Source organism: Rattus norvegicus, chromosome 1 (genome assembly GCF_021556685.1).
Source record: "Rattus norvegicus strain SHRSP/BbbUtx chromosome 1, alternate assembly SHRSP_T2T, whole genome shotgun sequence".
In the NCBI taxonomy this organism is placed as follows: Eukaryota; Metazoa; Chordata; class Mammalia; order Rodentia; family Muridae; genus Rattus; species Rattus norvegicus.
The window spans coordinates 171852506-171868649 of record NC_141534.1 but is presented as its reverse complement, the minus strand read 5'-3'; the positions used below and the strand labels follow the sequence as shown (position 1 = coordinate 171868649).

Below are 16144 nucleotides of genomic sequence, written 5' to 3'. Positions count from 1 at the left end.
GGATTATTTCTATCTTTCTGTACCTGTTGAGGCCCGTTTTTTGACCAATTATATGGTCAATTTTGGAGAAAGTACCATGAGGAGCTGAGAAGAAGGTATATCCTTTTGCTTTAGGATAGAATGTTCTATAAATATCTGTTAAGTCCATTTGGCTCATGACTTCTCTTAGTCTGTCTACGTCTCTGTTTAATTTCTGTTTCCATGATCTGTCCATTGATGAGAGTGGGGTGTTGAAATCTCCTACTATTATTGTGTGAGGTGCAATGTGTGCTTTGAACGTTACTAAGGTTTCTTTTACGTATATAGGTGCCCTTGTATTTGGGGCATAGATATTTAGGATTGAGAGTTCTTCTTGGTGGATTTTTCCTTTGAAGAATATGAAGTGTCCTTCCTTATCTTTTTTGATGTCTTTTAGTTGGAAATTGATTTTATTTGATATTAGAATGGCTATTCCAGCTTGCTTCTTCTGACCATTTGCTTGGAAAGTTGTTTTCCAGCCTTTCACTCTGAGGTAGTGTCTGTCTTTGTCTCTGAGGTGTGTTTTCTGTAGGCAGCAGAATGCAGGGTCCTCGTTGCGTATCCAGTTTGTTAATCTATGTCTTTTTATTGTGGAGTTGAGGCCATTGATGTTGAGAGATATTAAGGAATAGTGATTATTGCTTCCTGTTATATTCATATTTGGATATGAGGTTATGTTTGTGTGCTTTTCTTCTCTTTGTTTTATTGCCAAGACGATTAGTTTCTTGCTTCTTCTAGGGTATAGCTTGCCTCCTTATGTTGGGCTTTACCATTTATTATCCTTTGTAGTGCTGGATTTGTAGAAAGATATTGTGTAAATTTGGTTTTTTCATGGAATATCTTGGTTTCTCCATCTATGTTAATGGAGAGTTTTGCAGGATACAGTATCCTGGGCTGGCATTTGTGTTCTCTTAGGGTCTGTATGACATCTGTCCAGGATCTTCTGGCTTTCATAGTTTCTGGCGAAAAGTCTGGTGTGATTCTGATAGGTCTGCTTTTATCTGTTACTTGACCTTTTTCCCTTACTGCTTTTAATATTCTTTCTTTATTTTGTGCGTTTGGTGCTTTGACTACTATGTGATGGGAGGTGTTTCTTTTCTGGTCCAATCTATTTGGAGTTCTGTAGGCTTCTTGTATGCTTATGGGTATCTCTTTCTTTAGGTTAGGGAAGTTTTATTCTATGATTTTGTTGAAGATATTTACTGGTCCTTTGAGCTGGGAGTCTTCACTCTCTTCTATTCCTATTATCCTTAGGTTTGATCTTCTCATTGAGTCCTGGATGTCCTGTATGTTTTGGACCAGTAGCTTTTTCCTCTTTACATTATCTTTGACAGTTGAGTCGATGATTTCTATGGAATCGTCTGCTCCTGAGATTCTTTCTTCCATCTCTTGTATTCTGTTGGTGAAGCTCGTATCTACAGCTCCTTGTCTCTTCTTTTGGTTTTCTATATCCAGGGTTGTTTCCATGTGTTCTTTCTTGATTGCTACTATTTCCATTTTTAATTCCTTCAACTATTTGATTGTGTTTTCCTAGAATTCTTTCAAGGATTTTTGTGACTCCTCTCTTTAGGCTTCTACTTGTTTATTTATGATTTCCTGGAATTCTTTCAGGGATTTTTGCGATTCCTCTCTGTAGGCTTCTACTTGTTCTCCAAGGGAGTTCTTCACGTCTTTCTTGAAGTCCTCCAGCATCATGATCAAATATGATTTTGAAACTAGATCTTGCTTTTCTGGTGTGTTTGGATATTCTATGTTTGCTTTGGTGGGAGAATTGGGCTCCAATGATGCCATGTAGTCTTGGTTTCTGTTGCTTGGGTTCCTGTGCTTGCCTCTTGCTATCAGATTATCTCTAGTGTTACTTTGTTCTGCTATTTCTGACAGTGGCTAGACTGTCCTATACGCCTGTGTGTCAGGAGTGCTGTAGACCTGTTTACCTGTTTTCTTTCAGCTAGTCATAGGGACAGTGTGTTCTGCTTTCGGGCGTGTAGTTTTTCCTCTCTATAGTTCTTCAGCTGTTCCTGTGGGCCTGTGTCTTGAGTTCACCAGGCAGGTCACTTGCAGCAGAAAAGTTGGTCTTACCTGTGGTCCCGAGGCTCAAGTTTGCTTGTGGGGTGCTGCCTATGAGCACAACCAGGAAGATCTGTGCCGCCCTTTCCGGGAGCTTATGTGCACCAGGGTTCCAGATGGCCTTTGGTGTTTTCCTCTGGTGTCAGAGATGTGGGCAGAGTGCAGTCTCTTCTGGTTTCCCAGGCATGTCTTCCTCTCTGAAGGTTTAGCTCTCTCTCCCATGGGATTTGGGTGCAGAGAACTGTTTATCTGGTCGGTCCCTTCAGGTTCCGGCGGTGTCTCAGATGCAGCGGACCCGCTGCTCCTGGGCCTCCCTCTATGGAAACCCAGAGGCCGTATACAGTTTCCTCTTGGGCCAGGGATGTGAGCAGGGGTGGGCAGTGTTGGTGGTCTCTTCCGCTCTGCATTCTCAGGATTGCCCACCTGTCCAGGCGGTGAGGTCTCTTTCCCATGGGGTTTGGGAGCAGAGAGCTGCTGCGGGCAGAGATCTGCAGGTTTGGGACTCCCGCTAAATACTGGGAGTGCCCGGTCCTAGAAGAATTTTGCCTCTGTGTGTCCTGAGTTCACCAGGCAGGTCTCTTGCACCAGAAAAGTTGGTCTTACCTGTGGTCCCGAGGCTCAAGTTTGCTCGTGGGGTGCTGCCCATGAGCTCTCCGCGGCGGCAACAACCAGGAAGATCTGCCCCCATTTTTAATATGGTTATTTGGCTCTTTGATGTCTAACTTGTTGAGTTCTTTGTATATTTTAGATATTAGACCTCTATCAGATGTAGGATTGGTATAGATGTTTTCCCAATATATTGGTTGTTATTTTTTTCCTAATGAGTGTTCTTTGCCTTACAGAAGCTTTGCAGTTTTATGAGGTTCCATTTGTTGATTCTTGATCTTAGAGCATAAGCTATTTGTGTTTTGTTCAGGAAATTTTCTCCAGTGTCAATGTGTTTGAGCAACTTCAGCACTTTTACTTCTATTAGTTTGAGTGTATCTGGTTTGATGTGGAGTTTCTTGATCCACTTGGACTTAAGCTTTGTACAGGGTGATAATAATGGATCAATTTGCATTCTTCTACATGCTGACCTCTAGTTGAATCAGCACCATTTGCTGAAAATATTATCCTTTTTTCCACTGGATGATTTTAGCTCCTTTGTCAAAGATCAAGTGTCCACAGGTGTGTGGGTTCATTTCTGGGTCTTAATTCTATTCGACTGGTCTAACTACTTGTCTCTGTACCAACACTATACAGCTTTTTTTAAATCACTATTGCTCTGTAATACTGCTCGAGGTCAGGGATGGTTATTCCTCCAGAAGTTCTTTTATTGTTGATGATAGTTTTCACTATTCTGTTGGGTTTTTTGTGCCAATTTAAATAGTTTTATTGTTCCATGTTACTTGTTTTGGTCCCTTTGGAACAATGCTATATCCTCTACTTGGACTGACTTAGTCTACCTCTTCAATGGTGGGACCTGAAGGAGCACCACAAGATGGAGGAGCTCCTCCACCAGGAAAGCCACCAGGCATTCCTCCAGATATGCCACCAGCACTCTGGTACAACTTGGTAATTATATGGTTGCAGACTTTCTCCAGTTCTTTCTACTGATGCTCAAACTCTTCTTTCTCTGCAGTCTGGTTCTTATCCAGCCAGATAATAATTTCATTGCATTTGTCAAGAATCTTCTGTTTCTCTTCATTGATCTTGCCTTGAAGTTTATCATCTTCGATAGTTGCTTTCATGTCTCCAATGAAATTTGGAGGAAACCTTATCTCTCTGCTTCTCATCCTCAGTTTTGTTCTTCTCAGGTTCTTAGATCATTTGCTCAATATCCTCCTTACTCAAGTGACCCTTGTCATTGGTGATGGTGATCTTGTTCTCCTTTCCTGTGCTCCTCTCTACAGCAGAAACATTGAGGATGCCATTGGCATCAATGTCAAAAGTAACATCAGTCTGGGAATCCCACCGGGTGCTGGAGGAATACCTGTGAGCTCAAACTTCCCAAGCAGGTTGTTGTCCTTGGTTATGGCCCTTTCACCTTCATACACCTGGATGAGTACACCTGGCTGGTTGTCAGAGTTGGTGGTAAAAGTCTGAGTTTGTTTGGTGGGAATGGTGGTATTGTGCTTGATGAAGACAGACATGACTCTACCAGCAATTTCAATCCCAAGGAAAAGAGTGAATTCCAAGAGCAGCAAATCCTGTACATTCTCAGACTTGTCTCCAGATAGAATGGCTGCCCCGACAGCTGCACCATAGGCACCAGGTTTATCAGGGTTAATGCTCTTATTCAGTTCTTTTCCATTGAAGAAGTCTTGCAGAATTCTCTGAATCTTGGGAATTCTGGTAGAACCAACCACCAGGACAATATCATCGATCTGTAACTTGTCTAGTTTGGCATCTCAAAGGGCCTTCTCTACAGGGTCCATTGTGCCATGGAACAGGTCAGCATTCAATTCTTCAAATTGAGCACTGGTAATGGGGGTGTAGAAGTCAATTCCCTCATAGAGAGAATCAATCTCAATACTGGCCTGGATGCAGGAGGAGAGGGTGCACTTGGCCTGTTCACAGGCAGTGCAGAGATGCTGGATACCTCTCTTGTTCTTACTGATGTCTTTTTTGTGCTTTCGCTTAAACTCAGCAAAGAAATGATTGACCACTTGGTTGTCAGTCTTCTCCACCAAAGTAGGTATCTCCAGCTGTTGATTTGACTTCAAAAATTGTATTCTTGATAGTGAGGACTGACACATCAAAAGTGCCACCTCCCAAGTAAAAAATCAAAACATTCCTTTCAGCTCCAACCTTCTTATCAAACCCATAAGCAATAGCAGCAGCAGTTGGCTCACTGATAATTTGAAGTACATTGAGGCCAGCAGTAGTTCTAGCATCTTTTGTTGCCTGCTGCTGAGAGCCATTGAAGTAATTTGGCACCATGGCCACGGCATTCATAACAGTCTTTCCTAGGTAAGCTTCTGCAATTTCCTTCATCTTTGTCAGGGCCGTGGAGGACACTTCCTCAGGGTAGAAACTTTTGTCTCCCCTTTGTATTCAACTTGAACCTTAGACCTGCCTGCATCATTCACTACCTTGAAGGGCCAGTGCTTCATATCAAACCTAAGTCTGTTCAGATGTTTGGCATCAAAAACTGCGTTGGTGGAGTTCATTGCAATCTGATTCTTGGCTGCATCCCCAATTAATCATTCTGTGTCAGTGAAAGCAACATAGCTCGGCCTGGTGCAATTACCCTGGTCACTGGCAATTATTTTAACCTTTCCATGCTAGAAGATACCCAAACAGAAGTAGGTGGTGCCAAGATCAATCCCAACTGCAGGTCCTTCAAGCATGGTTGCTTGCGTGTAGGCCTGGCTGTGCTGACAACGAGACCACGCAGACACCAGAGATATGGTTCTGTGTTCAATATCCTAGGTTTTTTTTATTATTCCAAATGAATTTGCAAATTGCTCTTTCTAACTCTATGAAGAATTGAGTTGAAATTTTGATGGGGATTGTGTTGAATCTGTCGATTGCTTTTGGCAAAATGGCCATTTCTACTATATTAATCCTGCCAATCCATGAGCATGGGAGGTCTTTCCATCTTCTGAAATCATAAATTTCTTTAGAGATTTGAAGTTCTTGTCATACATATCTTTTGCTTGCTTGGTGAGAGTCACACCAATGTATTTTATGTTATTTGTGACTATTACAAAGTGTGTTGTTTCCCTAACTTCTTTCTCAGCATGTTTATCCTTTGAGTAGAGGGAGGCTACTGAATTGTTTGAGTTAATTTTATACCCAGCCACTTTGCTGAAGTTGTTTTTCAGGCTTAGAAGTTCTCTGCTGGAACTTTTGTGATCACTTAAGTATACTATCATACCATCTCAAATAGTGATATTTTGACTTCTTCCTTCCTAATTTGTATCTCTTTGACTTCCTTTTGTTGTCTGATTTCTCTGGCTATGACTTCAAGTACAATATTGGATAAGTAGGGAGAGAGTGGGTAGCTTTGTCTAGTACCTGATTTTAGTGGGATTGCTTCAAGTTTCTCTCCATTTAGTTTAATGTTGGCTACTGGTTTGCTTTGTATTGCTTTTATTGTATTTAGGTATGGGCCTTGAATTCATGTTTAGGAGACTTTTATCATGAAGGAGTGTTGAATTTTGTCAAATGCTTTCTCAGCATCTAATGAAATGATCATGTGTTTTTATTTTTCTTTGAGTTCGTTTATATAGTGAATTGTGTTGATGGACTTCTATATACTGAACCATCCCTGCATCCATGAAATGAAGCCTACTTGATCATGATGGATGATCATTTTGATGTGTTATTGGATTTGGTTTGTGAGAATTTTTTTTTTTTATATTCTTTCTTTATTTTGTGCATTTGGTGTTTTGACTATTATGTGACAGGAGGTTGTTTGTGAGAATTTTATTGAGTACTTTAGCGTTGATGTCCATAAGTGAAATTGATCTGAAGTTTTCTTTCTTCAGAAAGACTTTTGGGTCTTTGTGTGGTTTAGGTATAAGAGTAATGGTGGCTTCATAGAAGGAATTGGGTAGTGTTCCTTCTGTTTCTATTTCATGGAATATTTTGAACACTATTTGTATGAGGTCTTCTGTGAAAGTCTGATAGAATTCTTTGCTAAACCAATCTGGTCCTGTGCTTTTTATGGTTGGGAGATTTTAATAATTGCTTCTATTCCTTTAGAAGTTATGGGACTGTTTAGATGGTTTATCTGATCTTGATTTAACTTTGGTGCCTGGTATCTGTTTAGAAAATTGTCCATTTCCTCCAGATTTTTCAGTTTTGTTGAATATAGGCTTTTGTAGTAGGATCTGTTTTTTTTTTTTTAATTTCTTCAGATTCTCTTGTAATGTCTCCTTTTTCATTCTGATTTTGTTAATTAGGATACTGTTTCTGAACCTCTGGTTAGTCTGGCTAAGGGTTTATCTATCTTGTTGATTTTCTCAAAGAACCAGTTCTTGGGTTTTGTTGCTTCTTTGTAAAGTTATTTTTGTTTCTACTTGGTTGATTTCAGGCATGAGTTTGATTATTTCCTTTCTTCTACTCCTTTTGGGTGTATTTGTTTCTTTTTGTTCTAGAGCTTTTAGGTGTACTGTCAAACTGCTAATGTATGCTCTTTCCATTTTCTTTTTGGAGGCACTCAGAGCTATGAGTTTTCCTCTTAGCACTGCTTTCATTTTGTCCCACAAGTTTTGGTATGATGTGCCTTCATTTTCATTAAATTATAAAAAGTCATTAATTTCTTTCCTTATTTCATCCATGAAAAAATTATCGTTGAGTAGAGAATTGTTCAGTTTCCACATGTATTTGGATTTTCTGTTGTTTTATTTATTTATTTTTTTTTCATTACTGAAGTCAAGTCTTAGGCCATGGTGGTCTGATAGCATGCTTGGGATTATTTCAATCTTCTTGTATTGGTTGAGGGTTGTTTTGTGACCAACTATATGGGTGATTTTGGAGAGAATACCATGAGATACTGAGAAGAAGGTGTATTTTTTTGTTGTTTTAGGGTGAAATGTTCTGTAGATATCTTTAAAATCCTTTCGGTTCATAAACTTCGTTAGTTTCACTGTGTCTCTGTTAAGTTTCTGTTTCCATGATCTGTCCATTGATGAGAGTTGGGTGTTGAAATTTGCTACTATTATTGTGTGAGGTGTAAGGTGTGCTTTGAGCTTTAGTAAGGTTTCTTTTATGAATGTAGGTGCTCTTGCTTTTTGAGCATAGATATTCAGGATTGAGAGTACATCTTGGTTGATTTTTTCCTTTGATGAATACGAAGTATCTTTCCTTATCTTTTTTTGATAACTTTTAGTTGAAAGTTGATTTTATTCTATATTAAAATAGCTACTTCAGCTTGTTTCTTGGGATCATTTGCTTGGGAAATTGTTTTCCAATCTTTTACTCTGAGGTAGTGTCTGTCTTTGTCTCTGAGGTGTGTTTCCTGTATGCAGCAAAATGCTAGGTCCTCTTTCTGTATCCAGTCTGCTAGTCTATGTCTTTTCATTAGAGAATTGAGTCCATTGATATTAAGAGATATTAAGGAATAGTGATTGTTGTTTCCTGTTATTTTTGCTGTTAGAGGTGGAATTATGTTTGTGTGACTCTCTTCTTTTGGGTTTGTTGCAAGGAGATTACTTTCTTGCTTTTCCTAGGGTGTAGTTTCCCTACTTGTGTTGGAAGTTTTCATCTATTATTCTTTGTAGGGCTGGACTTGTGGGAAAATATAGTGTAAATTTGGTTTTGTCATGGAATATCTTGGTTTCTCCATGTATATTAATTGAGAGTTTTGCTGGATATAGTAGCCTGGTCTGGCAATTGCATTCGCTTATTTTCTGTATGACATCTGCCCAGGAACTTCTGGCTTTCATAGTCTCTGGTGAGAAGTCTGATATAATTCTGAGAGGTCTGTGTTTATGTTACTTGACCTTTTCCCCCTTACTGCTTTTAATATTCTTTCTTTGTTTTGTGCATTTGGTATTTTGACTATTATGTAACAGGAGGTATTTCTTTTCTGGTCCAATCTGTTTGGAGTTCTGTGAGGTTCTTTTATGTTTTGGGCATCTCTTTCTTTAGATTAGGGAAGTTTTCTTCTGTAATTTTGTAGAAGATGTTTACTGACCCTTTAAGTTGGCAGTCTTCACTCTCTTCTATACCTATCATCTTTAGGTTTGATCTTTTCATTGTGTCCTAGGTTTCCTGGATGTTTGGGGTTAGGGACTTTTTGCATTTTACATTTTCTTTGATAGTTGTGTCGATGTTTTCTATGGTATTTTCTGCCCCTGTGGTTCTCTCTACTATCTCTTGTATTCCGTTGGTGATGCTTTCATCTATGACTTCTGATCTCTTTCCTAGGTTTTCTTTCTCCAGAGTGGTCTCCCTTTGCGATTTCTTTATTGTTTTTATTTCCATATTGAAATCTTGGATGGTTTTGTTCAGTTCCTTCACCTGTTTGGTTGTGTTTTCCTGTAACTCTTTAAGGAATTTTTGTGTTTCCTCTTTAAGGGCTTCTACTTTTTTACCTGGGTTGTCCTATATTTCTTTTATGTCCGTTTTAAAGTCCTCTATCATCATCATAGATGTGATTTTAAATCCAAATCTTGCCTTTCTGGTGTGTTGGGATATACATTATTTATTATTATTATTATTATTATTATTATTATTATTATTATTATTATTTGTGGGAGAATTGGGCTTTGATGATGCCAAGTAGTCTTGGTTTCTGTTGGGTATGTTCCAGCACTTGCCCCTCACCATCAGGTTTTCTCTGGTGTCTCTTTTCTTGCTATCTCTGACAGTGGCTTTGGCCTCCTGTAACTTTTACATCAGCACTCCTGTAGACCTGGTTTGTTTTGTTTTGTTTTTTTTTTTTCAGCCAGATCTGGAAACAGTGAGCTGCTCCTGGTTTCATGTGACCTGCAGCCTCCAGGCAGGTCGCTTGGAGCAGAAGAGTTGGTCTTACCTGTGGTCTCAGGTGTGTAGGTACTCCTGTCGACTGGCTTTCAGCTCTCCATGCAGGCAGAAACTGAAAGTGTCCTGCCCCTGACTGTTCCTAGATCCCTGTGCCAGAGAGCACAGGGGGGTACTATGCAGGTTCCTCTTGGGTCAGAAATGTGGGCAGAAGAGGTTGTCTCCCCTGAACTCTCAGGATTGTTCCCACTCCTGTGAGTCCAGCTTTCTCCCCCACGGTATTTGGGTACAGAGAGCTATGGAACTGATTCAGTTCAGGTCTGGGTGCAGGCAGAAACTAGAAGGTCTCTGCTGCTGACTGCTCCTATATTCCTGTATCGAGAGGGCACTAGACAGGTTCCTTTTGGGACAGGAATGTGAGCAGGAGTTGAAGGCCTATTTCTGTTTTTTTTTTTTTTAATAGCTGGGAAAAAAACAACACACTTCAAACTAAAACTCATTAGACAAGGTAAAAGATTTACATTAACTGATTAGTGGAGCAATTAATCAAAAAGACATTGTAATTTTAAACATATTCATAAGTATACTTAATGGCATAAAACTACTACTCAAGATAGTGATCTAACTTTGCAAAAAAGTAGTGGTTATCTTAAATATACAACCCACACCAATATAGATTATAACAAAAATATTCCTACCTACTGTCTCTGAATTACATGGCATTGTATAAATATACTAATACTTCATAGTCAATCCATTATACTTAGGTTATATAAACATTCCCACAAATTCCTTTGTTGTCCAAAGTTTTTAGTAAAAACTAAGAATGATAACATCATATCATTGAATGATATTTATAAAACTAATGACATTTCTCAGGTAATTATGCAATTTTACACTTTGTTAGTTAGTATGTTAGATATATTTACAGGCATTGGTACTGATACATTTTCAATAAAACTAGAAAGTTGACTTTCTACATCGTGTTTTTTGGAAATCTTGACCTGCACAAGATTAAGCCAGATAAAATGCATGGCATAGGTGAGGAGGTGGGGATCACAAAGTACAAAGGAGCTATTGACAACTGATGGCAGGTGTGAGAGTAAGAGCTGGGTAGTTTTTGCTTCTGGGTGTTTTTTATAGGAATACAGCTCCTAACAGCTAGCCATGATCTAGTACATATTGGTACCACTAAGGGAACAGAATCTTTTTTCAAAAGAGCCCATGAAATGGGGTACATAGGGAAGAGTTCTATGGAAGGAAAAGAGGAGTGACTTGATCAAAATACATTATGTGCATGCATGGAATTTTCAAACAAAAAGTGAATTAAAAAAGATTCTTCATGCATTCACCAAGACACACCATTATAATTTGTTTTGAAATTATATCTTTTTTACAATGAAATAGTAAAAAAAGAAAATTCCACCACTGAAACATGCAGATGTATCAGACACAAATACAAATAAAACATACTTTTGAGTGTTCCTGTATATGTAAACACATGTATTCATATTTTTTCAAAAAATTTGATTATTTGTGAATTTTACATAATGCATCTCAATCCTATTCATTTCCCAGTTCTTCCATATTCATCCTCCTTCCTTGTAATCTTTCCTCAAAATGAAATGAAACATAAAAATTAAATAAAAAATAAAACCAAACCAAACAAAAATCTTTCTGTGTAAGTTGCAGTGTGCCAAAGTATATCCTTTTGTCCAAAAGCTTCATTGCAAATGATTACTATAATTAGTGATTTATTTTGTTTGAAGTCTCTGGCTTCGGCTACAGCATTAATACTGGATCCTTACCAAGACTCCTCTTGGATATCATGTTGTTGCTTTGAGTCGTAGAGATCCTACAGCTTTGGATCTGCAGGGTTAGCCCCTTTATACGTGCTCCGTCTGCTCATAGGTAGAGTTGGTGTTGGGCTGGGCCAGCTCAAAGCATCAGATCTAGGCCTGGGTGGTAGTTGAGTTGTTCAGCCTACTGGCTCTCCTGCTTCCATGCCACCAGTGTCAGCTCTCCTATTTTGCCCAGGTTGGGATGGGGCCTGCTCTCCAGAGTTCAGTAGTGAACAAGGGAAGGTGTCAGTTCTTCTAAACCCACATCACCACTGGAGCCCCTGTACAGTTGTTGGCAAGGGATGGGAGAAATTCAGCTTGACTCTCAGGAAACAACATGACCTCAGTTGGCAGCTAAGATCATGAACATTTTTAAGGCATTTGGTGGCAACAGGGGGCACAGAGATAGACACAGACCCTGCAGATGCAGATCTAAAAACCTGGATATGACTCTCAGCAACAACAGGGATGGAGACATCATCATGGCCTCAGGCAGCAGTGTAAGTCTTTCATATCAAGCTGTCCCTCGCCACTCTTATGTTTCTGGTTCTGTCTCTTCATAGTGTGCAAGCTGCTTGGCTTGGCTTCTTTTTCTATCCCATTTCACCATAACATAATTGTTCATCATAGTGACACCCATACCTCACTGTGGCAGGAAAAACTATTGAATTTAGTAATTTAATCAATAAACATAAAATTAAAACTAAGGCAAATTTTCTACATTACTTTTGCATGTTATATCTCATTATGTCTTCATTGTATCTCTCTTTTTCAAGACTACAAAATACATGTGAATGTACATATATGTATAAATCAAAATGTACACAGGTACACATATGTAGTAGATTTTGAGATGTCATGAAATTGAAATGAAAGACAAATATTTCTATTAGAACCCTTTCAGAATCAACTTTTGGTATAATTTTCTTTCAGTTTCATCTGTGCTTGAAGATTAAATACATGCTGAAACTATCTCAAAAGTCCCAAAGGATGTTATCTCTCTAATCATAATCTTCTGAGACAATGAACTATAAAAAACACATTGAAGTGCACTCTCCAGGCTGGAGAATTCTCAAAATGATGCAGCAGTGCTGGGTGGATGTAGAGCCCCTCATGCTCAGGCTCTTGGGTATGGACACTGCTCTGCTCTCTCCTAGCACTGAGGTAAGTGACTTCTAATGACCCTTATTTTCAGAAGATGAGAAAAAGTCTAAGAATTCCAACAAATGTTGATAACAGAATTTCCACTCACCGTACAACACATTTCTATTCATCTGGGAGAAAAGGAAAGAAAGGTTTCTACAATTGTATAGCAACAGTAAAAAGTCTTCATAATTCATTGGAGACAATGAAGGTCAGTCAATCATGGTTGACAGAAGAGAAATTTATTTTCTTCACCTTGACTAATGGACAGCTATTATTAGATTTGCTTCCAGCAGAAGTGCCCTTTGTGAAGGTCCAGAGAGAGTAATATAAAACAAGACTTGAATACTAAAAGATGTTGACAGAACTAGCTGAAGAAGGATCCTCTGAAAAAAAATCCTCCTCTGCAAAATTCCTACACAACTAGGGACCACACAATGTCTTTCCAAAGAGTCCCAGATGAGATTCCAGCAATTTCAGACCATTGTTGGGTAGAGAGCTCCCTTAGTAAGAGAAAAATAACTCCCTCACTTCTCATACCTGTCACATCTCTGCCCTAAGTTACTATTAAGGGTACGGTTTCTCTGCCTTGGATTTAAAAATCATGTTCTTACATCATCGTAATTTGTTAAACTTGTTACGCTTAGCTTGTGAAACTTCCCATCAGCATTGGTTTTGTCACTCATGGTCACAGACACAAACATTGAATTAGAAGAAAATTCAAACTTTCATGTGATTCTTGCTTTGCCATTTTAAATTTTGTCACCCTGCATTTGTGTTTTCTCATTTACACAATGAAGATATAGAATGTACCTGTGCTATATAGATTTGAATAGAGGAATCAGCATTTTCTAAAATATTAATATGGGATTTTGCCTAATTGAATAATTAATATATTTCCCCAGATTAGAATGTTGTCAGGAATGCCTAAGGCATTCGAACTATCAAAGCAATTAATAGTATTTGCTTTTTTATATATATTTTACAATTAGTGGGCTAATATACATCAATTGCTAAATTACAGGTAATGAGTATAATCTCATTTTGCTGTATGAATACATCTATAGTTGTAGAGCTGGAGATTTCTTCTCTTTATGAGTCATTGAATTCTTCAAATTCAAGTCTGTCCCCCTACTTTGTATGGCAAGAAAAGCTTTATTTCATAGTCAGGGTCCCTACATGTCTATTGTAAATATGTTATAAAAAGAAGCTCTTATATTGTTTAAATAGATTTTTGACAGCCTAGATTTTTCTTCTTTGGTATATATTTTAGTGCCATGAATGTGCTAAAAATAAAAATAGATCATTGTGAAGCCCAGAAATCTGACATGGGAAATTTGAGACAAAATTTCTGGTACTGAGGGAGGCAAAGAAAGAGCTACATTTGACTTGTCTGTCTGTGATGCAATGGTCATTATGGGTAGATTTTTAGCACTCACGATGCATTGAGAGACAGTGTGGATTTCTGCAATTGTTGATTAGTTTTAAGTTGCAGGAAGAATGCAGACCCAACAGTTCAGATCTCTACAAATATCCTGGCCCTTTTGATGAGGCAGCTTCAGAACCCTTTAGCTATGTTAGGATTGAGACATTGAAGGTACTCAATGAGAGACAAATTACTTTACCGAAAATACAGTGGCTACTAGTTTAGTCACCTTTTAGTGAGTTTCAGGAAATCTGATTTAATTTTACAGGATTTTGTTCCAGATTTAAAGATATGTTTTTGTATACTTATCTATCTAAAACACAGGAAAAATTGTGAACTGGTTGGAAGCCATATAAATTAGATTTTCTGTTCGTAATAGTGTATATAATAATAGGGTGCTTATATCCTAGGAATACTTATTAATCATAGTCATAGCACATGGTATAAAAGAATCCTTTTCTATAATCTTGCCAACAGTCTGAGCTTGGTACACTTATATCATGGTAAAGAGTGAAAGGTGAACCATAAATTACTTAGTCAACTGACAGCTTCATATATCATGCCAAGTGGAAAACGGCAATAGACTATGAAGTTATAAATAATTCTGCAAAACTTTTTAATGATTTCTTTAAAAGCTTTAATGGTAATTTTTACATTGTAAGTCCTCTATTACCTTTTGTTTATATCCTTTCCTAGGTTACTGACATTATTATTGAGTATAAAATACTCTCATCTTGCCTGCCATTATGTCTGGATCCAACAGCTCCAGCCTGATCCCAGAATTCTTTATCCTCAATGGTGTTCCTGGGCTGGAAGATGCACATGTCTGGATCTCTCTGCCATTCTGCTTCATGTACATGATTGCTGTGGTGGGGAACTGTGGGCTTATCTACCTCATTGGCCATGAGGAGGCTCTGCACAGACCCATGTACTACTTCCTGGCCTTACTCTCCTTCACTGATGTTACCTGGTGTACTACCACTGTGCCCAATATGCTGTGCATATTCTGGTTCAACTTTAAGAAGATCGGATTTAATTCCTGCCTTGTCCAGATGTTCTTTGTCCACATGTTGACTGGAATGGAGTCTGGTGTGCTCATGCTGATGGCCCTGGACCGCTATGTAGCCATCTGCTATCCTCTTCGATATACCTCCATCCTCACCAACCCTGTGATTGCCAAGGCTGGGCTTGCTACATTCATGAGGAGTGTCATGCTCATCTTTCCATTCACTCTCCTCACCAAGCGCTTGCCCTATTGCAGAGGCACCCTTATCCCCCACACTTACTGTGATCACATGTCTGTGGCTAAGGTATCCTGTGGCAATGCCAAGGTCAACGCAATATATGGCCTCATGGTTGCTCTGTTGATTGGTGTGTTTGACATTTGCTGTATCTCTGTGTCTTACACTATGATACTGAGGGCAGTGGTGAGTCTGTCCTCTGCTGATGCTCGTCACAAGGCCTTCAGCACCTGCACATCTCATATCTGTGCTATTGTGATCACTTATGTGCCTGCCTTTTTCACTTTCTTTACTCATCGTTTTGGAGGAAACACTATTCCCCACCACATCCACATCATAGTGGCCAACCTCTACCTGCTCTTGCCCCCTACCATGAACCCAATTGTTTATGGAGTCAAGACCAAGCAGATTCGGGAAAGTGTAATCAAGTTTTTACTTGGAGACAAAATAAGCAATACCTAAAACAAATGCATGTTATGACCAATTACATTGCCTTGATGGGGAAAATAGTGGAGAAAAATGTTACAAAAGATGAGTAAAATAGAATTCTGTCATCTAACTTATAAATGTTCTGGTCTTCACTATTAAAATTATGAACTATTCTTTATAAGGAAAGTTCTGCCAAAGAATAGAATGTAGAACTTGATGTGCAAGGCATTCATTCTGTATAAGTCATTTTGTGACTACAAAATTCTATATAAATAGAAAAGGAATGAATTTACTGATATAGGCTAAGTGTTAATCTTTGCTCCATGTTTAGTCATCTCTGTTAAAGACAAATTCTTTCTTTCTTTTTTTATTGGATTTTTTAAAATTTACATTCCAAATGCCATCTCCCTCCTGGTTTCCTGTCTATAACCCCCACATCCCATCCCCATTCTTTCATGAAGGTGTTCCCGCACCCAAGCACCTGCCCTTTCCTTTCTCCCCACCCTGACATTCCCCTACACTGGGGTTCAATCCTTGGCAGGACCAACGGCTTCTCATCCCAT

General features: G+C 38.7%; 1 protein-coding gene and 1 pseudogene across 1 annotated transcript; one reads left to right on the top strand and one right to left on the bottom strand.

The window, feature by feature from the left end:
• Positions 1–3521: 3521 nt before the first annotated feature.
• Hspa8-ps29 (heat shock protein family A (Hsp70) member 8, pseudogene 29) lies at positions 3522–5417 on the bottom strand (annotated as a pseudogene).
• Positions 5418–14657: 9240 nt separating this feature from the next.
• Or52n2e (olfactory receptor family 52 subfamily N member 2E) lies at positions 14658–15614 on the top strand. The gene has a single exon (NM_001000178.1). The coding sequence runs from the start codon at positions 14658–14660 to the stop codon at positions 15612–15614; it is 957 nt and encodes a 318-aa protein (NP_001000178.1).
• Positions 15615–16144: the final 530 nt, after the last annotated feature.

What these genes read in the sequence shown, in the direction of transcription:
- Or52n2e (NM_001000178.1), top strand. Translation starts at nt 14,658, where the DNA reads ATGTCTGGATCCAACAGCTCCAGCCTGATCCCAGAATTCTTTATCCTC.